We start from the raw sequence: 23,329 nt of genomic DNA on the forward strand, positions 1-23,329 counted from the left end.
CCACACACCAACACGGTGGGCCTTGTACAAACTCTAGGACTATGAAGAGAAGAGCTACAGATGGCCTTACCCAGCCCTGTCATGCTGGGGCCGGTCAGCTCCCCTGGACTGCATCTGGGGAGGGGCATGAAAAGACACAAGACGGGATGAGAAGTCCTCCGCATGAGAGAGGAAATGGGAACCTCGCATCACTGCGGACCAGGAGGCAGGGTGAGGGGTTCACAGGACAAGCTGGCCTCAAACTTCCCCTTCCATGGCCTGTTCAATGTTACTAGATACTTGCAGATCTCTGGCAGAACAGATGGGGATTTGGATACACCTTGTATGGGGATGGGGGCAATAAGAGAGATTCGTTCCCCCGACCAAGAGGGAGTGAAACAGGTCACTGAGCGCTCAAAGGAGAACATTCCCGGAGTTATGCAGTGAGGGGCCGGCTATCACAGTAACACCTGGGAATGTGTCAAGTCCCCACTTGGCCAAGTAGCTTGGTCTTCTCCTGCCTTCCAAGCCTTACCTGACCATGAGAACCCTGGGAACCAGAACTACTTAATTAAGGAACATGAAATTCCTTTCCTTTCAGATCACTGGTCCTGATTCTGGCCTAAGATGCTAAGAGATCACAGCTCCTGTGACGGGAAAAGATCTGTTCCCAGAATGTGGTTCCGACACGGGAAACGCTACAGTTTTCAGTTCTTAGCGAAAGGGAAACATACAAATTCATCTCTAACAATAGCTTTTAAACGATTTAGCTCAGGCAGGAATTTACCACATAGATCTTTTTATAATGAGCAATATTTTTAATTGTGATCTTATAAAAAGCATAAACATTCTGTTTTTGTTATGTTAGCATGTTCAGTTCATTGCTACGTTGCCTGTTCAGTACATCTTGTGGAACGTATCCACTAATGACATATTCTCATAATTTTTACTTAACTCAGAATGCCTTAATTTACCCTTCATTTTTTAAAAGACATTTTTACTGGGTATAGAATTCTAGGATGGCCAGTTACCGTTCTTTGAGCACTTTGAAAATGCTATTCCATTGCATTCTGGCTTCTGTGGTTTTTGTTGTGAAGTCTATCAACTTTTCTGTATCATTATTTCTCTGAATATAATGTGTCTGTTTTTCTTCTGGATGCTTTTAAGGTTTTCTCTTGACTTCTAATTTTTAGCAGTTTGACTATGTACATGTCAGAGTCTCCACACCATAGCACATGTACCTACCTGTGGTTTTCTTTGTATTTATCCTGCCTGGGGTTCATTGAGCTTATCAAACCTGTAATTTGATGTCTTTCATCAGTTTTGGAAAATTTCTTCAAATTCTATTGTTATTTCTTTAAATTATTTTTGTAACTATTATCATAATTTATTCAAGTTCTAAATATTTCTTCTAATTCTAATTCCATGCTTTTCTCTCTCTTCTTTTCTTCTGAGAGTCTAGTTATACATTTGTTAGACTTTTTTACTTTGACCCACACATCCTCCTTAAATTCTTTCCTGTTTTTTTCTTCCATTCACTTTTAGTCCATTCACATTTAAGGTAATTATGGATATGATTGGATTTATGCTGCCATTTTGCTACTTGTTTTCTATCTGTCACATGCCTTTTTGTTCCTCTGTTCCTCCTTTACTATCATCTCTTGTATTTGCACTTCCTTGTCTCTTGCCATGTCTTGTAACTTTTTGTTGAACACTGTAGCTCTGTGACAGTGTGAACTTCTTTTGCAGGTCGCCCGTGTTGTCAGGTTTGGGGGTAGTGAGAGACAGATGTGGGTTCTAGTTTGTCCTTTTGAGTTCCAGTTTGCTCTCATTTTCTCTTACTTCGTGTCCAGTCTCTCCTCCCATTTTCTGGTCCTGCTGACCTACAGCAACTTCAGGCATATGCAGAGGCAACAGCCCTCAATAAGACTTCTTCCCCAGCTTCCACAACTATACAAGGTCTCATTCTTATAACAAAGCCCAGATTCCATATCACTCATAGTGGTTCCACGTCTCTGATCAAGGCTTCAATGATACAAGATGCAAATTCTCCGTTAAAATTTAAACTGTATCTTTTCATTTATTTTGTCCATTTCTTTTTTCTATTTTTTTAAAAAAATATTTATCATAGTTATTTTGAATCATGTCCTTATCTGCTAACTTAAACATCTGAGTCATCTCTGGATTTCATTTCTATTGACTTCATAATCAGCCACTTTCTCCCTCTTCTCATGTCTAACAATTTTTTATTGCATGCTGGAAATTGTGAGTGATATGTCATACAGGCCCTGGATTTACTTACCTCCCTGTAAAGAGCATTGAGTTCTGTTTTGGCAGGCACTTAAACTCCTGACAAATCACACCATTCCTGTCAAAGTTTGTTTTTAGCCTTTGTTAGGATGCATCTGTTTCAGCTTTTTTCCTTATTCATAGAGTATAGCTCTTCTCTTAAGGCATGATCTTAATCCTAACAAATGGCTTTTCTGAGGTCTCAACAGAAAGCCCAGGATGTTCACCAGTGTTCACCAGTGTTTTGGCTGGGCCTGAACCTCCAGATTTCCTCAGTGCTGTCTGACCCCTGGGATCTTTGCTCTGCTCTCAACATCGTGGCAGCTGTTCTCCGCAAGCACTCCAGAGTCTCTCCTGCTAATGCAGAGCCTAGCAATTAGCCAAGGCCCCGAAGGATCTTTTCATGCAGATTTTGGGGGCTACTTCTTCTCTGTGGCTCCCTCCTTTCCAGACCCCCATCACCTCAAATCATAGCTGCCTTAGCAGCCTTGAACTCTGAGCTCTATTTCCTTTATCCAGTGTGACCATCAGTGCTAGGAGACCTTGTACGCCCAGCATTTTGGAAAATATACTCGAGGATAAAGATGAAGTGAACTGCGGGGTCCATTCAGTGTGATTCTCTATTCTCGAGGATCATTGCCCTCTGTTAGTTGCTGTCCAGTGCCCTCACAGAGTTGCTTTACTTACTCTGTCCAGATCCTAGAGCTGTTTTCAGTGGTCAGATTAGTCTGATGCCACCTACTGTATCATGGTTGGAACCTTCCTTTCCTGGATTCGAGGGGCGGGGAAGGGAATGATGTCTGCATTGTTAAAAATACAAATTTATTCAAACTCATCTATGTTCCTGCTTGGTCTCTGAGCATGTCTTTGGGATATAAAATGAATCTTTTCTCTGTCATAACAGTTGAGGCTATAGCCCTTATTGAGTACCTCAAATGGACCAAGGTTTATTCTGAAGTGCTTTATACATCTAATTGATGCCACCTTCCCGCTCACTCTGAGACATATGCACTACCATCATTCCCGTTTTGTAGTTGCAGAAATCGAGTGATGTTGAGGCTAAGTTACTTGCCCGAAGTCTGTTGGCTTTATTACTTCCCCTTGATGACGTCCCCACCTCTCCAGTCCTTCTGCCACCACCTCAGTCCAGGCCACCCTCATCTTTCACCCAAGCTCTCCGCTGTCCTCATGATGGGCTTTTCTGCTTCTAGGCTTCTCTGAGAAGCAGGGCCAGAGTAGAAAGGTGGGCAGCTAGGCTGGGGGTGCTGATGAGGACTAGGGCCAAGAAAGTCCAGGCCCAACCATGGGGCTACAGTGTGGGGAACTGGCGGTGGTGGGGGAAGCAGGAGAACAAACAGTGAATGCTTCTCAGTCAGAGATTAGGCCTGTGGAAGGAGACACGGGCCCAAGACTGATGGCCCACGAGGAGCAGGCAGACACCAGGCAAGGCAGAGGTCCCGAGGCATCGGCAAGGCCAGGGCAGGAGGTGGGTGGGGAGGTAGGGGCCGTGGGGCAGCATGTCACTGTGGCACTGCCTTCAGGCTAAGTTTAAACCCCAGCTCTGCCTCTCACCAGCTGTGGACACTTGGGCACATCTCTTAGGCTCAGTTTCTTCACCTTAGAATCCATTTGAGGTTGACGTTAGCTTCATGAAACAGAACACCTAATTATGGTGACTTAAATGAGACGAGTTTAGCTTTCTCAAGCAATAAGAAATTCAGAGGTTTAGCTTGGCAGCTCCAGCCATCAGAGCCCAGGAACCTTCTTTCATCTGTGTCCTTCTTTCATGGTTCCAGGGACGGTCATCATAAGCCCATCCTGGAAATGAGGAAGGAGAAATGGCAACAAGAGGATGCTGGCTGAGTCCTTCCCATTTCCATAAAGATGGTTTCCTAAAAGCCCTACCCAGTGGTTTCTATTTATGCCCCACTGGCCCAAACTATATCACACGGTCATCTAGCCACAAAGACCCCGGGAAATGTAATTCTGTGGCAAAGAACACTGTTGCCCCCAATGAAACTAGACTTGATCTCAGCCAAAAGGCAGAGAAGCAATTCTGACAAGATAAGGAGTCTACTCGAGGGGAAGAAGGGGAGAGGTGACACGAAATTGGCAACCGGAAGTCTCTGCCACAGGGCTAAATGGCGTCACTTCCTTTATCCGCGAGGTTGATGTGAGGACGAAATCAGGACATTCGTGTAAAGCACCGGACGGGTACTTGTTCAGCAAATCGCAGCAGGTATTCTTGAGTTTGAGAAACTTTCCTAATGACCCCTCGAAGGCCCACCCCCAGAGACAAGGCTTCATAGGTGCTTGCAGCATTGACTTGGCTAAGCCTCACCCAGAGAGAGGCCCATCAGTACAGGCTGACGGGACGCAGCCTGCAGCCGTCGTAAAGCCCTGCCTTGGAGGGAGGTGATGCTCTTTACTTGCTATCTTGACTCAGGGGGTGGAGGATGAGGCTCTGAGCCCTGTGCCTAAATACCACAAGGAGCTGGGTGTTCGTGCAGACACTGCCAATTGTCTGCCCCCATCTATCCCTCTCCTGCTTCCTCTTCTAAAAGCTCTGCTTTTGGCCCCAGTTTCAGGTGTCCTCCCTCCTCCTTCAGCCACAAGGGGAGCCAGGCCTGACTGATCTGATCATCATGCTTGTGGTAATTAGGTCAGGACAGGTGCGGTGGCTCACACCTGTAATCTCAGCACTCTGGGAGGCCGAGGCGGGCAGATCACTTGAGATCAGGAGATCGAGACCAGCCTGGCCAAACATGGTGAAAGCCTGTCTCTACCAATAAAACACACACACACACACACACACACATTAGCCGGGCATGGTGGTACATGCCTGTAACCCAGCTACTTGGGAGGCTGAAGTGGGAGAATCACTTGAACCCAGGAGGTGGAGGTCACAGTGAGCTGAGATTGCACCAGTGCACTCCAGCGTGGGTGGCAGAGTAAGACCCTGTCAAAAAAAAAAGTTTGAAAATAATAAGAAGAATTATGTCAGACCAGGTGCTGTAATAATGAGACCCCCAAAGCCCAGTGGTATCGGTCTTATCTCTTCTGTTTTGTCCAAACGCAATTGGCTTTTTCAACACTGTGAACAAGCCTTCAACACCTTGTATCTCCATCTCTCTTTCCACCTCTGTTTCCAAATTGTTGGCTCTTACTTGATCTCATCTCTTTCCTTAAGGCATTAAAAAAAGTGTATTTCTTTCTCCCTTTCTCCCTAGATGAGAGTTCTAGATTGGTGGGAGGGTCTGTTCCATGCAGCCATTCAGGCACCCAGGCCCTTTCCACCCTGTGGCTGTTTTCTTCCCCAACCCCTAAGATCTGCATAGCTGAGGCTGGTCACCAACAGGTGTGAGTTCCGGCCAGTGGGAAAAGAGAAGCAAGAACAAGTAGGAGAGTCACTTACTGTCTTAAGACCTCCGTCCCAGGCTGGGCACGGTGGCTCATGCCTGTAATCCCAGCACTTTGGGATGCCAAGGCAGGTGAATCACCTGAGGTCAGGAGTTTGAGACCAGCCCGGCCAACATGGCGAAACCCCGTCTCTACCAAAAATACAAAATTAGCCAGGCGTGGTGGTGCACGCCTATACTCCCAGCTACTCAGGAGGTGAGGCAGGAGAATCACTTGAACCCAGGAGGCGGAGGTTGCAGTGAGCTGAGATGGTGCCAGTGTGCTCCAGCTTGGGCAAAAAGAGTGAAACTCCATCTCAAAAACAACAACAACAACAACAACAAAACCTCCATCCCCAAAGCCGCAATCATAGCCTCCTCTGGCAACAACACACATCCGCACTAATTACAAGGAGGCCTGGGAGGTGCAGTCCCTGCCAGACGGTCACACGCGTAGCTAAGACTTTGTCACTGCAGAAGAGAGGAGAATGGGTCTTGGTGACAAGCTGGCAGTCTCTGCCACAGTATGGCCTCTTTTCCATTGCCAGCAATTGGTTTCGGCATGGCATGTGCCGCAACCGTAGCCAATGAGAGGATTTTTCAGGCGAAGTTTAACGGGAAAGTCTTTCTCACAGTAAGAGATGCCGGAAGAGGTGGTTTCTTCTCCCCTTGGACAGTATCATGTCAGAATGTGATATCTGGAATTAGCACCTGTCTTGTGACCGTGATGGGAACAGGCTGTGGTTAAGGCAGATGCTCTAAAGTTGGTAGAGCCGTTAGATGTAAGAGCCCAGGTTCTTGCTGGTACCACTGCATCTAACTGGCTGCCCCGGAAGCCACACTCTGGCTGGACTTCCCACGTGTGACATTGGACATTCCCTTACGATTTAAGCCAAGGAATGGGGTTTTCTGTTACTTGTAGCCTTAAGCCTCCCAGATTTCATGTGAAGTTGGGCCAGAGCAGAGGCTGTGTGGAAGGGATCTGTGCGGCCCCTGGGGGTCTGATTCAAGGGTGATATGGTTTGGGTCTGTGTCTCCACCCAAATCGCAAGTCGAATGGTAACCCCGAATGTTGGAGGTGGGGCCCCGTGGGAGTTGACTGGATCATGGCGTTGTGAGTTAGTGCCATTCACTTGGAGCTGTTCTCACGATAGACAGTGAGTTCCTGTGAGACCTGGGTGTTTACAAGTGTGTGGCGCCTCCCCCCTCACTCTCTGTCTTGCTCCTGTTCCTGCATGTGAGACACGCCTGCTCCCCCTTCACCTTCCACCATGATTGAGGATACCAGCACCACGCTTCCTGGTCAGCCTGTGGAACCATGAGACAAATACACCTCTTTTCTTTACACATTATCCCATCTCAGGGATTTCTTTATAGCAATGTGAGAACGGACTAATACAGAGGGCTTGGGCAATATTCTAAGGTCAAGAGAGCCGGGCTCCCTTGGTGTCATTTCGTAGGTTGTTCTGGCTCTGAGGAAACAGGTTCTCTCCAGAAACGAGGTCCCTCTTGCGTGTCTTGAGATGCTTTCATATCCATAGTCCACCGTGCAACAGGCAGGTAAACATCACCAAGTGACTCCATTTTACAAGGAGGAAAGGAAGGCTCAAAGAGGCAATGTGCTGTGGCCACGTCCATGAACAGTCTAGGGTTGGGACCAGGAACTCAGCCCTGGTTCTCCTGGACTCCCAGGCCTGTGCTCTTGCTAGTGACACCAGGGCATCCTCTGCTGAAACACTTGGGAACAGATGTCGTGGGAACCCTGTCAATTATAATAAATATTTATACAAGACAGGCAATCGCCGTCCCCTCGGGAAGCTTGCAGTCTAGTGGGAGAGCAGAAACAAATAAACACGTAAGCAAATATCTACATTCCCACTGCAGTAGCTGCAAGGAGGGAAAAGGACGGAGGTAGGGTGGAGACAGATGACAGGCAGGAGATCTAGGAAGGTGAGTCTGCGGAAGTGACATTGGAGTACAGACCCCAAGGATGATGAGGCATAAACTGGGCAAAGACAGGGAGGAGGAAAAGTGTTCACAGTTCAGGGAAAAGCATGTGCGAAGACGCTGAGATGAGAGAGTGCTGGGCTCATTCGGGTAGCTGCGAGTATGACCAGAGCCACACAAGCAAGAGAGAGGAGGGGCCCGGCCACGGGGGCCAGGTTGAATTGAAGTCACAGGCTTTGCAGCTGGACTGCTTGGGTTCAAATCCCGACCCTGGTTTATCAGCTATGTGCCCTTAAGCAAAGCATTAACCACTCTGTGCTTCAACTTCTTCCTCCTTTCCAGTTCCTACCTTATCAGAACTGTGAGGAATGAAGAGATGAGTCATGTTGAAACACATGGTACATAGTAAGTGCTTTAGCTGCTGGGATTGGGGCCTTCCTAGGACTGTGGTCTTTGTTGCATGAGTAGTAGAGAATGCATCAGTTAGGACCCTGTTGGCTGCAGGGGACAGCAATCCAACTCACACTGGCTTAAGCCACAATTGGCAGATTGATTGGTTCTTATGTCTGAAAGATACAGGCTTAGATGTGTCACAGGGCACAGAGCATTGCCAGCTGGATTTGGTCTCTTTCTCTTCATTTTTTGCTGTGTTTTCTCCGGAGGTGACTCCGTTCCCAGGCCCGCTGTTCCCACATGGTGGCAGGCTGGCCACTTAGCTACTATAATCTCCTGCTTTTCCCCAGGCCAGTCTCATGGCAGGCTCTCACTGTACTGGCTCCCATCTGGTGGCCATCCCTGAGCCAATCACTGTGGCAGCAGAGGGGCGGTATGGAGTGGAAAAGAGAAATTGACACTGATTGAGCAAACCTCCAAAGTCACCGCACTGAGGCTGCGAAAGGAAATTGGGGTGTGATCACCAGCCACACAGGCAAACACGGTCAGTGCTGAATCAGGGGTCCCCTGAGGGTTTCCCATCGGGAAGGGGCAGGGTCTGATTTTTGTCTTGAGATGATCATGCTGGTTGCTGAACCGAGAAGAGGTAGGAGGAGAATCTCAGTGGAGGTGGGGAGAGGCACCAGGGACCCATGTCGGGAGTCCAGGAGGGAGAACGATGCTGTGGCTGGGCTGGTGGCAAAGGGGCAGAGATGGACAAGGAGGCACAGGGCGAGAGTGTGGTGACAGGGTGGACAGGGGTGGGGACAGGCAGATATTCCAAGGTTAGAGCCAGGGTTCTGGCTGAACAACTGAGATGGGGAGACTTGGGGAGTGGCAGGGTGGGAAGGATGAAGAGGTCAGCTTTGGAGGTGCTGAGTTTGAGGACCCTTGCGGGTGTGAAATTCCACTCCTGGGCATTCTTGTCTGGTTTCTATGAAATATGGGAAGAATAAATAAATTGAATAATGGCTGCTTTGCCCAGTAGAAAGCACTAGAACTAAACTAGAAAAAGGGAGGCCTCCCCCAGCCCCGCTCCAGGAGAGTTGGGACTGGACCAGTGTGCTGAGCTGTTTTCACGGAATGGGTTCCTCAAACAGCATGCATCCAGCCCAGACCGCCCTAATGAGTCCAGAGATTTCCTGAAATCCCCGGGCAGCTAGGTGGTCAGGAACACTTAGCATGGGACATCCAGGGAATGTCGGTCAAACTGACAGAGTCCCAGGCCCTGGGAACCGCCAGTGCAGCTGTGGTAACAACATGGAAGATGCCAGGGCAGAGAGCCAAAACGCAGGGAGGAAGAGTGTGGCCCAGGCAGGTGTGCGCTAGTTCATAGGCAAAGCCAGTCAAGGCAGGGCTGCCAGAATCTGGGTTGGCTTCTTGGAGACAGAACTGGAGTGGCAGCTTCAATATTCCAGCAACGGTCGTGACCTCAGCTGTGGGGTGCATGTCCAGGTTTAGAGTGACCCCCCACCCCCACCCCAAAGCAATTTTCTCTGAAAACTTCCTAAACTAGAGCAAGACACAAGGCATCCCTGTCTCCTAGTCATCCTGAGGACTTCAGGAGAGGGCTCAGGGCCCCAGCCTTCTCCAGTCACCCCAAAGACCAGTGAACTGCTCCCTCCACATTGCCCCTCAACTTGTCCCCGCCTCTGCAGCAGCCCTTCCCTAACTCCCCGCCCTGCAGAGGTTTTTTTGCATGTGCCTCACCTCCAGCCTGTGCTTCCCCCAAAGCAATAAGTGCCACCCACATGCAGCATACTGCCACATGGAGGCACTTGGGGTGTGCTGGGGATGGAAGAAATGCACACCAGGGCAGATAGTCACCTGGGAAGGCACTTCATGGGTGGGTGGGGGGCACATGGGGCCTCAGGGCTCACCTGCTGGCTTCCTTCTCCAAGTCCCAGGGAAGGGGACTGTGATAAGACCCTCAGCCCAGCCTCAGTGGGCCCACAGTGGCCCCAGAGCTGACAGGCCCTAAGCTGGTGAGTGAGCCTGGGAGTCAGCTCCCCATCCATTAGGCCCGTAGCCCAGGCGGCTAATGCCGCGTGGACATTCTGCTCTCAGGCCTGGTATCCACTTAGGCGTTGTTAATATTTTACACGGCACAGCCAGAGGATCGATGTCTTGTTTATAGCTCAGGGTTTATGGGCAGTCATCGAAGCTCTCACTGGGAACTGGGAAGATGCTCAGGAGCACCCAGGGAAACAGAGGCAGAGAAGAAGGGTGGATGCCAGCCTCAGGAACCCCAAGATGGCCTCCTTCGCATGCTCAATTCTCCATCTCAAGCATTGGAGCCCCTGCCACGTGCCAGCCTGCATCTCATTCCATCCTTTCAAGCTCCCGGAGAGGATGGATTATTGTTCCCATTTTATGGATGAGGAAACTGAGGCTTAGAGGGGTTATGTACCACTAGGCTTTCACAGGTCACTGATGGAGGCTGAGCCAGCACTACCTGGGCACAGGCTGGATCTTGCTCAGCACTTACGTGTGTAAATTACATTGCAGGAGGCTCTTTAACCTTTAACAGCTCTGCTCCAACAGAGCTGTTTTCTCTGGGGATTGTTAGCCTCTCTGCTTAGAACTTCTGCCTTTGGTCAGTGGAGAATCACCACATCCCAATCAACTGGAATTAAAAGCTATGCATTTACAGTTCCTTAAAACTATTGCCAACGGCTCAGACATTTAACTAGGCAGGCAATACAGTGAGGCTGCACTGCGCAGCCCTCTCCCACTCAGTTCCCACCATAAACAGGCTGGTGTCACGGGAAAGTCCCCGCTCCGGACTCCAGCAGGCCTGGCTGTCCCTGTGCCCCTCCCATAATTAGCCCCCTAGCCTAGGTTTCCTCCCCTGTAAAATGGAGGAAGAGGAATGCCCACGGGGGAGTCCTTTAAGAATCACACGTAAGCCCAAAGGCTTGGCCCACATAGGCGCGCTCCAGGGGGCCCTGGCAGCCACACGCCGCGGCTCCCACCCCACCCAGGCAGCGAGCTCTGTGCCCGGGGCCGAGCATCAGCTGAATGAATGGCCGAGCGAGTGGCAGAGGCTCCCTAGAAGGAAGCTGCAACTGCTCAGGCCGTGAGTCCAAACAGGACTGGCGCTCACAGGCGTGGGGCCCCACTGGATTTCTCCCGTGGCTAACGCAGCGGGAAGGATGAGGTGAAGGCCGTGGCCGTGCTGCCCGGCGGAGTCCGTCCGGCGGGGAAGCCCGCGGTGCGCCGCGCCCGCTGGGGGGCAGCCGAGGGCCAGGCTCCCGGCTCGGGTCTCCGGACTCGCGGCTCCGAGGACCCCGGGCTCCGCCCGGCCACGCCTCGTCCTCCTCTATTTTCTCCTTCCTTTTCGCGGCTTCCCCTCCTCTAACGGCCCCCGGCAGGAAGAAAGCCGCCCACAAACGAATAAGCATGCCCTTGCCCTGCCCGCGCGTTGCGCTCCGCATCCGCTTAGCTCTTCCCCGCCGCCCGCCCGCCCGCCCGGAGGCGCGCGTCTCCCCCTCGCGGAGCAGGAGGCGGCGGCGGCTGCGAGTCGGTGACTTGACCAAGGTCACGCAGCAAAGTCAGCGCCCGAGCTCCGCTCCGCGGCCGCCAGGGCCAAGCCCACGCTTCCCCCAAAGGCCCGAGCGCGCGCGGGTTTCCGGAACGGGAGAACTTTGGAGACCAACTTCTGCATTTTCAAAGGGGGCTGCCCGGGCCCAGTTTACCCTCCGGCGGAGGACCCGGGTTGCGGGAAATGCGCCGGGCAGTGAGGGCTTCCCGGATCCCCCGCCGCCGACTCCGCGCGGGCCAGCGGGGCGTGGCGGGCCGGGCTCAGCGCCTCCCCCGGAGAGCGCAGCCGCCGCCCCCTCCTCCCGGGCTCCCGGCCCCTCCCCAGCCCCTCGGCCCCATCCTGCGCGTGGGAGAAACCGCCGACCGCGCGGCCTCCGGGCGCTGGCGGAGCAGCGGTGGCGACGCGCCAGACTCCGTCCCGGGCTGGCCCGTGCTGGGCGGGGCGGGGCCGGCTCCCTCCGCCCTTCCCGGGCTGGCGCGGGGGGGCCGCAGGGACGCCTCACGCAGTGGCCGGCGCCCCTAGGCCAATGAGCGCGCGGGGAGCGGCGATGGAGGCTGGGGCGGCCAGGAGCGCCCGGGACCCCCGCGCCCCCGCGCCCGCGGGGCTGGAGAGGGGGCGACAGAGGCGCGGCGCCCGCGCGGGGCATGGAGGCGCCGCTGGCCCACGCTGGCCGTCCGCGCTGCGTTTCGCGCCGCCGCCGCCGCGCCTCGAAGTTTGCCGGCTGACTCGGAAAGTTGCGCTCGGGCTCTGCCGCCGCGTCCAGCCTCCGGCCTGCCCCGCTCGCCGCCGCCGCCCTCCGCGGGGCCCCGGCCCAGCCAACCCCGCAGCCCCGCCTGCCGGGGGCATGTGAGCCGTCGCCGCCCCCGAGAGGCCGTGCGGGCTGCACGGGCCCCGGCGCCTCCGAGGCAGTGTGTGGGCGAGGGGTGCGCCCGGGCCCCAGGGCCCCAGGCAGCCCGGCTCGCCATGGGCATCCAGGGCATGGAGCTGTGCGCCATGGCCGTGGTGGTGCTGCTGTTCATCGCTGTCCTCAAGCAGTTCGGCATTCTGGAGCCCATATCCATGGAAGGTAACGCGTGGCCACCCGCCCCTCCGCCGCCTCCGCGGGAGACCCGTGGTCTGGAGGGAGGGACCGGCACCCGCACGCCGGGGTGCACTGGTCTGGCGAGAGGCGGCCTGAGCCGCCGCCCCCTCCCGGCTCCGGAGGGTTGTGCCTGGGAATAAGGAGACTTAGAGGGCCAGGGCTCCCTGGAGCCCCAGAGGGGACGAAGCCGCAGCGCTTGGGCTGGGTGTGAGCGAGGCGCCTGGTGACACCTTTAGCGGACAGCCCCTGCCGTCCTAGGCCTGCAGTCCGAGCGCCCCTGGTGAGGACACCGGCATGGGCCGCCCTGTAGTGGGAGGTGGCGCAGGGTGCAGATGACAGGAAGGACCCTCAGCCCAGGGCACCTGGTGGTGGGGAGAGATTTGAGGCCTCTGCCGTGTGGTGGGGCCTCCCCTTTCGCCCCCCACCTGGTATCCAGTTACCCCTCCCCAAGTAAGGTTCAAGCCCGTGGGATCAGTAACCAAACCCGCAGGCGCCACATTTCTGTCCCAATAAAATATTAACTGAGGAGACAGACCCACACTTTGATCAGAGACTGACGGCCCCCTGGGGCCCTTCCGTGGCACACCTGGTTCTGAAGGGGACCCTGAAGCCTGGGATGTAGGTTGCCCCCTGTTCAAAGAGGCCCCGCACCTCTGGACCGTGGGGAAGGGGCTAGCTCGTCCTGTTCTCGTCCCTGCTGCCCTCTCCGAGGACATGGGCATCCTGCCTGCCCCAGCAGTCTGCTGACCTTGCCAGGCTCCGGATCTCAGTACTGAGACCCAGAGGCCTGGGGATGAGAGAGAGCGAGCCTGCCCCTGCCTGGGAGCTGCCCAGCAACCCCTCGGGCCTGGAGATGTGCCCTGAGCTCCTGTGAAGGGCTGCTGAGGGCAAGGGGCAGGAAGCAAGGCTTCCCTCCATTCTGCCTTCGGTGTCCAGGGCTAGCTCTTTTCCCAAAGTCCACGGCCACATGCCACTGAGAAGCCACTGGACTCTGCCACACCTTGTCTCTTGGTGAGTGCGTGAGACCCAGAGAGAAGGGGCTTGCTCCAGGTGACTCAGAGGGGTGCCACCAGGAGCTTTGGACTGGAGATGGGGAAGAAAGTGGCCCAGGCTGGGCCTTCACTCGGCCAGATGCTGGCCCTGGCAGGGGAATCTGTGACAGGGAAGGAACTTCGTGGGAAATACAGGTGCTGGGATTGGGGCAGAGTGTGGAGGGGTGAGCGTCCTGTGCTGCTGTGCCTCAGAGGACCGTGCCTCCTGCAGGGAGTGCCATCCCCTGTCCCCTTGTCCCATTTTCTTTCCCCATCTGGAGCCTGGGGTGGGCATGGAGGGTGGCTGGTGCCCAGGGAAGCCGTGATCTCGCCATTGCTCTTCCCTGATCCTCGGGGCCTCCGGTGGCCAGGAGCAACAGCCAGCCTCACTTCACTTAGTACCTCAGACCTTCCTAACAGCAGGCTCACCCACAGTCGGGGGCAGTGTGAAGTTTGCCTTTGTGATTTCTGAGGAGGGATTTCTTTGCAAGGTGGACAGTATGCACAAGACAACAGACGGTTTATTCCACCTGCCAAAAACCTCATTCAGGCTCCCGTGAATCTCCGTTTTCTGGTGCATGTGCCCACTCATACCCCTGGAGTTCTGGGGTCTTAATCCAGTTGGGGGAGCTCAGAGCCTCAGAGTCAGCTAGGCCTATCCTGGGACCCTGTCGCCTTCATAAACTGGCTCTAAAAATCCCTGAAACAGTCTGAGCCTCAGTTCACCATCTGTAAAGTGGGGCCGATAAGAATCCTGCTCCCTAGGGCTGTGGCGGGCTGGAACCAGTCAGTGGGGTTTGCATGGATAGTAAATGTGCAGGCTTTGTGAGCCATCCTTATCAGGGTTACTAGCAATGAGTATGTCAGTGATACCCACAGTAACAGCACTGAGTGAGCCATTCTCTCACTTAGACACCCCCACGCCCATCAGAGGGAGAGGGTTGTGAGTTCCAGATGTTCTGTTGGTGGGGAATGGTGTCAGCCAGCCGAGGGCCTGGAAGCTCCCATTGGCCAGGCAACGCCTAAGGAACTGTCAGATGAGCTGTGAGGAGCCCAGGCTGTCCCAGCAGTCTGGATATGAGCGATCCTCAGTGCCGCTGGGGGCCGGAAGGGGACTGTTGGCCCAGCTCCGCTCCAGCCTGCGCGTGTGTAGTCAGAGGGGCCTCTTGTCCTCTCTGAGCCTCCGTGGTTCTCATCTGTAATAGACCAGACTTATGGTGCCCTGGGGATTGCTAGGAACTAATGGATCCGGGTTCTGGGGACGCAGCCTTCTAGAAATACATGCAGCAGTCAAAGAGGCTTCCTCTCTGCCCTGGGTCCCCCATCAGTCTCTTTCCCTGGATGACCTCATGGAAGAGTCACCGCAGTCACTTTTCCTGAGCACTAATGGAACAGGAAGCTCACCCCTTGATCCATGGACAAGGGGGCTGAGCCCGGGGTGGTGGCATGGCTATCCTGACCACCAGGGCAAATCAGTGGGCAGCAGGGCATGGGCCTGGCCAGAGGCCAGGCTAGCCTCCGTGTGACAGACTGTGGGTGGTAGAAAGGCAGTCCTCATCCTGTCTGCTTAATTAGGATTTCTCCTTCCCTGGTAACCTACGAGATATCAGAGATGAAGAAGCTGCCTGCCATCCATGAGCTTCACCTCGGCTAGGGTGCGAGAGCCTGGAGCTGCTGGGATGGCCCTGAGGGCCATCACGGGGATCTCGTTTTGGCTTTGGGACCTGGACCCTGTGGGGCAGGGCTGGGGGTGGGGTCTGCATCTGAGGGGCTATGGTGCCTGACACTCCATGTTTAACACCGTGGGGTCCCAGCCCAGAAGGTCCATAAAGCTCCTGAAATTATGGGCAAGATTGCATGTTTGGTGCTTCTTCCTGGAGTGCTGAAATACGGTTCTCAAGGGGATCTGTGTTCCCCAAGTGCTCGAAGGCTCGCCCCTGTGGCTCTCCGTGGAGCCTTGCTGGTGGAGGGTGTTGGTGGGCCCCGGCGGGCAGCATCCCTAATGTGCTGGTGACATAAAGGTCCTCCTTGTCCCTCTGTGGTTCCGGGCTCCGAGCACATTCCTTGTAGGAGCCAAGACTCCCTTACATGCTTGAATTTTCTCCACAGTCTTGTCATTCCCTTAAGATACTGGGTATCTCAGTTTCTTTATCGTTAGTTCACGGTCTTTCTCCCCCAGCTGCGGGTCACATGAGGGCAAGGACTTTGTCCTGCTCACATTAGCACCCTGTGCCTAGAACAGTGCCTGGCACCAGGCGGCAGCTCGGGGAGGATTTGTTAAATTCATGAGGGAACCTGCTGACCAAGAGGGAGAGCTGGAGCCTTTTTCTGTCCCATCTGTCCCAGCCCCTGCTGGCGAGCCTGAGGCCAGGTCCTGTGAGAGCTACTGCCTGGATGGGCACAGAGCGGGGGGCCCAGAGCAGCAGGGGTGGGGGCTGCTGCAGAGAGCACAGAGGCTTGAGGTGGGGTGTACTCAGTGTCGTCAGGGTAAGTGGGTAGAGCCAAGTGAGTGAGGAGCGGTGGCAGTGGAGGTGGGGGCCACTGGTCTCTTCACCGAGCTGCACATCATCATTATAATCATCTGGGAACTTTGAAAACTACCTGTCGTGCCCACCCTGGGGCATCAAACCCTAAATCTTTGGGTGGAACCCAGGCACTGGGATTTTTAGGAGTTTCTGCCCTGGGTCCCCCATCAGTCCCTTTCTCTGGGTGACTTCATCGGGGAGTCACTGCAGCCACTTCTCCTGAGCAGTGTTCAGTGTCATCAGTGGTGAGCGAACTCTGAAGCCAGAGTTGGGAGTTGAGGTACACGGCCTTGGAGGACAGGGACTCTCAACGTGTGCTGTGGGTCAGCAGCAGCAGCAGCCCAGGAGCCTGGTAGAAATGCATCTTCAGGGCCGGGCGCAGTGGCTCAAGCCTGTAATCCCAGCATTTTGGGAGGCCGAGACGGGCGGATCATGAGGTCAAGAGATAGAGACCATCCTGGCTAACACGGTGAAACCCCGTCTCTACTAAAAATACAAAAAATTAGCCAGGCGAGGTGGCGGGCGCCTGTAGTCCCAGCTACTCGGAGGCTGAGGCAGGAGAATGGCGTGAACCCGGGAGGCGGAGCTTGCAGTGAGCTGAGATCGCGCCACTGCACTCCAGCCTGGGCGACAGAGCGAGACTCTGTCTCAAAAAAAAAAAAAAAAAAAGAAATGCATCTTCAGGCCCCTACCCCAAACCTGCAGGCTCAGAAAGTCTGGGCTTGGGCCCAGCAGCTTCTCTCTTCCCCAGCTCCAGATGCTGGGGACATACTGAAGCCTGAAGACTACTGCCCTGGCCAGGGGTGGACCTCCGCAAAGACATTTGCTTTTACTGTCGGAGAAACCCAGAGCTATCGGAAGGTTCCGAGCAGAGGAGTGAAGTGGCTTTGCCTTTCCGCAGGGTTCCGCTGACTGCTGTGTTGAGAGCAGACCTGGGGTGCGAGGTGCCAGGGGAAGCAGATCCTGTGAGAGGCATTTGCAGCCATTCAGGAGGGAGACAGTATTGGGGTTGGGGGAAGTCACCGGTTCCAGATGTATTTCCCAGGGAGAGCTGTTGGTTTGCAGTGGGGCATGAGAGGAAGGGAGGAGTCTGGAAGATTGGCCTGAGCACCTAGAAGGTACAGCGGCCATCTGTTGAGATGGGGAAGCTGGGGCGGGGTGCAGGTTTGTGGGAAGGTCAGCAGCTCTATTTGGACCTGGTAAGTTTGGGATGTATTAATTTTCTATCACTGCTGTGACAGATTCCCACAGATTCAGAAGTGGCTGCAGTGGCTCCCCCATGAAGTCACCCAGAGAAAGGGACGGATGGGGGACCCAGGGCAGAGAGTCCCCCAAGAAACTCCTAAAAATTGCAGTGCCTGGGTTCCACCCAGAGATTTAGGGTTCAGTGCCCCAGGGTGGGCCTGGCGGGTATTTTTTAAAGTTGCCAGATGATTTGGTTTCATTCCTGAAACCAAAACAAATTTACTATGGTATAGCTCTGTAGCTCAGAGACCTGCAGGGACCTCCCTGGCTCATGCCTGTAATCCCAGCACTTTGGGAGGCTAAGGTGGGAGGGTCACGGGAGGCCAGGAGTTCCAGACCAACCTCGTCAACATAGCAAGAGCCTGTCTCTACAAAAAAAAAGGTCCAAATGGAGCCATGAAGGAGGTGTTGGGGTGTGCGTGTCAGGAATTTATCAGAGTAGTCTGGCTGAGAAAGAATTTTACAGGCCACTGGCAAATGTGGGGATATAGCACTGTGAGACTGGGGGAGTCACCAGAGAAGTGGGTAGGACAGGCCAGGTGAAGTGGCTCAGGCCTATAATCCCAGCACTTTGGGAGGCCGAGGAGGGCAGATCACTTGAGGTCAGGAGTTCAAGACCAGCCTGACCAACATGGTGAAACCCCGTCTCTACTAAAAATACAAAAATTAGCCGGGCGTGGTGGCAGATGCCTGTAATTTCAGCTACTTGGGAGGCTGAGGCAAAATAATCACTTGAACCCAGATTGCAGTGAACTGAGATCATGCTACTGTACTCCAGCCTGGGCAACAGAGCAAGACTCTGTCCCAAAACAAACAAACAAAAAACAAACAAGAAGTGGGTAGGACAGAAAGGGGACCAGATTCAAGGGCCCAACCTGGGGCCCTCCAGCATTTGTTAACAGGTCAGGGAGAAAGAGCAGGGTCCGGAACACTGGAGAGCTGTGTCCTGGAGGCCAGGGGAGGAGGGGTAGCCGGGGAGGGAGGGAGTGGTCCTGGGGTCAGAGGCCGCTGCCCAGCTGGTTGTGGACTCTGAACATCCAGGCTCCAGGTCACCTGAGGACAAGACCCAGCACCGGACTTAGCAGCCCCTCCTGGAATCTCCATGCCCCCCCGACCAGCCTTCCCCCCAGCCCTCCCTCTCCAGTCTTCCCTCCCTCCCTAGCTCTCCTTCTCCTGCCCTCCCTCCCCTGCCTTTCCCCCCAGCCCTCCCTCCCCTGCCTTTCCCGCCAGCCCTCCCTCTCCAGTCTTCCCTCCCTCCCTAGCTCTCCTTCTCCTGCCCTCTCTCCCCTGCCTTTCCCGCCAGCCCTCCCTCCCCAGTCTTCCCTCCCTCCCTAGCTCTCCTTCTTCTGCCCTCCCTCCCCTGCCTTTCCCCCCAGCTCTCCCTCCCCTTCCTTTCCTCCCAGCCCTCCCTCCCCTGCCTTTCCCGCCAGCCCTCCCTCCCCTGCCTTTCCCCCCAGCCCTCCCTCCCCTGCCTTTCCCCCCAGCTCTCCCTCCCCTGCCTTCCAGTTCAGGGACATCCTGTTGCCAGTTAGGGGCTGACCAGGGGGCCTGCCAGGGCCCTGACCCACTGGCAATGCCAGACCTCCCCTGGTCATCACAACTGCTTACCAGACATGTCCAGGAGGGAGACAGGAAGGCAGATGCTTTCCTGTGTGGAGTTGATAACAGTCTGGTCACCCTGCAGGAGGCCTCCTGTCCGTGGCTGAAGAGAGCGTGCAGCCTGTCAGGTTGTTGCTTCAGTGATTTGGGGGTTCCCAGGCATCTGCCCCCTAAACCTGGCACTCTGTCCCCATGGCTATAGTCCCACCATTAGCCAGATGGGTTAGAGAGCAAACACTGAGCGTGTGTGCTGGGGTGGGAGCTGTAAGGGCCTCTCAGCTGGGCGGGATTGGATTGTGACTGGGGCAGGGGTGTCTCCTAATGGGAGGACTGAGCCCTATGCACAGAGTGAGTGAGTGGCCAAGACTCAGGAGGCAAGGCCCTAGGAAGAGAAAGTGCTTTCCATGCGGAGAACCTGGGTGGGGGCCTCCCCAACCACTCCACACAGAACTGATCCCCAGGCCCCTCACTGGATGTGGCCGTGTGGTCCAGTTCACCTCCCCTACGAAGGGCCTTCTGGGATCAGATCAGATTCAGGGGCCAGAGTGGGAGCAGCTGGCATTGGGCTGGAGCCGGGCATCCCGGCCTGCAGGCCCTGCGTCGTCTAGCACACTGGGTTTTCCCCCGTTCGAGCCCGGCTTGGCTACCTGCTTACAGGGTGACTTCTCTATGTTTAACCTCCTTGAACCTCACCTTCCTCTTCTGTAGAATAACGATAATCATACCTCCCAGTATCCACTTTAGCCAGAGCGGGTGCTGAGCCAAAAACACTTTGGAAAAGTTGAAAGAGGAACTCAGGTCTCAGAACTTCAGACGGGGAGGGCAAGCAGAAGTAGGTGCGGGCGGGCGAGGCAGATGCAGCCCCGACCCAGAGCTTTGTGACCACATCTGTGGCATGAGGCTCGACTTTGGCCTCTGCTTCTCTTCGCTCAGCTCAGATTTCCATGCGACTCTCAACCAAGGGCAGTTTTACCCGGCAGGGACATTTGGCAACGTCGAGACATTTTTGGTTGTTGCAGCTGGGGAGGTGCTACTGGCATCTGGGGGGTACAGGCCAGGGGTGCTGCTCACCGTCCTGCAGCATGCAGAGTGGCCCCAGCACAGCGAGGTATCTGACCTCTGTCAGTAGCACCGAAGTGGAGGACGCAGTCCTAGAAGGAGCGCTGGCCGAGGGCTGGAAGTGCCACTTCACATGGACAAGTCGCTTCTGTCTGAGTGGTTTCCTCACCTGTAAGTGAGGGGTGGGGAGCAGAGGCACCGTCTCCCCTGGGAACTCTCCCGGACCCTGCCCTCGCCTTGCCCCCTCAGGTTGTGTTAGATACGCTGCCCTCAGATTTTCTGTGTTCCTGTCCCGCCCTGCCGTGGGCTCTCTCAGAGCAGCAGGGGCGTGTGTCTCTACACTTAGGGCCTCACAGTATGCCCAACACTGCCCGGCAAGCAGCGGGTGTTCAGTAAATGTAAGTTAGATGCCACCATAGCACACACTTATCGAACACACATTTTTTGCCAGGCAGCACAGGTAACACGGAGTCTTGGCCCTACCTTTAGAGTAGCTCTGGGACGGTGCCCTCTGCAGGGAGGGTCCCTCTGGCTGGGGCGGAGGCAGGGAGACTGGGTTGTGGGACCCTATGGTTTAGGAGTGACCTGAGCGGCAGAGACAGCAGAGGTGTGAGGTGTGATGGGGAAGAGGAGACTGCCTAGAACCAGGATGTGCAGGGTCTGGCCCACTGCCCTTGCTCCTCCCTCCTGGGAGGTGACCCCAGACACTCTGCACCTGCCCTCTGCGCACCTGCCCTGAAAGCGTCTCTAACTGCAGGGCCAAGGGGACCACCAGGGGCCTGGTCTTACAAAGGTGACCTTGGGGCCTGCTGGATCCGCAGCCATCTCTTGGCTTGGAGCAGGTCCAAGAGGCCATTGTGATCCTTCCTGCTCGTTCTCTTGCTCTCCTTCCCCACAACACCCTCTCCCAGCTTTGCTGGGGCCAGTGGTGATGCTGTGGGTGTGCTGCGTGCCCTGTTCCCTGGCTGGGCCTGCTGCCCTGTAAACTGCTAGTCCCTCAGGTCTCCTGCAGCTCCTTGGGCAGGCTTTCCAGATCTGGGATGCTGATGACAGTGATAGGAACCAACCTCTAGAGAGTGCTGTCTCCTTGGGGGCACTTTGTGCATATCCCAATCTTGTCCTCATCAGCAGGCTCGTTTCATCAGCGAGGAAGCTGAGGGCCAGGGAGCGGCAGAGCCAGGACCTTTCTGAACACCAGCACACCTGCTCTGAATGCATCTACCACTGCAGGGCCTCGGGGACCACTGGAGATGGTTGTGTGTGTCCCGGCCTCTTACAGGACAGGTGTCAGGAGCCCAACGTGGAGGCAGCTGCCCTGGTCCAAGCCCACAGTGAGAGGACCCCTGCCCTAAGCCGCTGTGGAGACTGCATGTGTGAGTGTGCACAGGTCTTTCAAGGCAGCATCCGGCACGGAGGAGGCGCTTTCTTTTATTATTATTATTATTATTATTATTATTATACTTTAAGTTCTAGGGTGCATGTGCACAACGTGCAGGTTCGTTACATAGGTATGCACATGTCATGTTGGTTTGCTGCACCCATCAACTCATTATTTACATTAGGTATTTCTCCTTATGCTATCCCTCCCCCAACCCCCCAGCCCCCGACAGGTCCCAGTGTGTGATGTTCCCCGCCCAGTGTTCAAGTTATTTCATTGTTCAATTCCCACCTATGAGTGAGAACATGCGGTGGTTTTCTGTCCTTGTGATAGTTTGCTGAGAATGATGGTTTCCAGCTTCATCCATGTCCCTGCAAAGAACATGAGCTCATCCTTTTTTATGGCTGCATAGTATTCCATGGTGTATATGTGCCACATTTTCTTAATCCAGTCTGTTATTGATGGACATTTGAGTTGGTTCCAAGTCTTTGCTATTGTGAATAGTGCCACAATAAACATACGTGTGCATGTTTATAGCACCATGATTTATCATCCTTTGGGTATATACTTAGTAATGGGATCGCTGGGTCAAATGGTAATTCTAGTTCTAGATCCTTGAGGAATCGCCACACTGTTTTCCACAATGGTTGAACTAATTTACATTCCCACCAACAGTGTAAAAGCATTCCTATTTCTCCACATCCTCTCCAGCATCTGTTGTTTCCTGACTTTTTAATGATTGCCATTCTAATTGCGTGAGATGGTATCTCATTGTGGTTTTGATTTGCATTTCTCTGATGACCAGTGATGATGAGCATTTTTCATGTGTCTGTTGGCTGCATAAGTGTCTTCTTTTGATAAGTGTCAGTTCAGATCCTTTGCCCACTTTTTGATGGGGTTGTCTTTTTTCTTGTAAATTTGTTTTAAGTTCTTTGTAGTTTCTGGATATTAGCTCTTTCTCAGATGGGTAGATTGCAAAATTTTTCTCCCATTCTGTAGGTTGCCTATTCGCTCTGATGGTAGTTTCTTTTGCTGTGCAGAAACTCTTTAGTTTAATTAGATCCCATTTGTCTATTTTGGCTTTTGTTGCCATTGCTTTTGGTGTTTTAGTCATGAAGTCCTTGCCCATGCCTGTGTCCTGAATGGTATTGCCTAAGTTTTCTTCTAGAGTTTTTATGGTTTTAGGTCTAACATTTAAGTCTTTAATCCATCTTGAATTAATTTTTGTTTAAGGTGTAAGGAAGGAATCCAGTTTCAGCTTTCTACATATGGCTAGCCAGTTTTCCCAGCACCATTTATGAAATAGGGAATCATTTCCCCATTTCTTGTTTTTGCCAGGTTTGTCAAAGATCAGATGGTTGTAGGTGTGTGGTGTTATTTCGGAGGGCTCTGTTCTGTTCCATTGGTCTATATCTCTGTTTTGGTACCAGTACCATGCTGTTTTGGTTACTGTAGCCTTGTAGTATAGTTTGAAGTCAGGTAGCATGACACCTAGGAGGAGGCACTTTCAGAGTATACATTCGCCTCACTTCTTGCCTGAAATGACCCAGGCCACATTCCCCCACAGCTACACATCACTACCTGTGTCCTAGGAGTTAGTGGGAAGGGAAGATGCACGTGGCTTGCACTTGGTCACGTTGGGCGTCCTTCATCCTGTGCCCTATAGAGTGAGGAGCCCAGAGGCTGCTGGCCCGGGGACTGCTGGGCTGGGCTTGCCAGTGTGGGTGGCCTCTGCAGGAGACAGTATGGGCTGGAGCCAGATGTTTGATGTTGCTCTAGGCTGGGAACCTGGGCAAGGCCCCTTCCTCCCCAGGTCAGTGGC

The 23,329-nt window shown here is 54.1% G+C and overlaps 1 protein-coding gene across 3 annotated transcripts in view; it reads left to right on the forward strand.

The window, feature by feature from the left end:
* Window positions 1-23,329, forward strand: part of KCNIP3 (potassium voltage-gated channel interacting protein 3) — a 90,127-nt gene that overhangs the window by 36,384 nt on the left and 30,414 nt on the right. The window contains exon 1 of one of the 3 annotated variants that reach the window (XM_008007948.3): window positions 11,594-12,655. The exons of the other annotated variants lie outside the window; for them this stretch is intronic. Coding sequence (XP_008006139.2) covers window positions 12,553-12,655 — 103 coding nt within the window. The 5' untranslated portion in view covers window positions 11,594-12,552. Of the gene's footprint in view, window positions 1-11,593; window positions 12,656-23,329 lie in introns of those variants that run through there. 3 annotated transcript variants of the gene reach the window in all.

The sequence above is a fragment of the Chlorocebus sabaeus genome, chromosome 14 (genome assembly GCF_047675955.1).
Source record: "Chlorocebus sabaeus isolate Y175 chromosome 14, mChlSab1.0.hap1, whole genome shotgun sequence".
Lineage (NCBI taxonomy): Eukaryota > Metazoa > Chordata > Mammalia > Primates > Cercopithecidae > Chlorocebus > Chlorocebus sabaeus.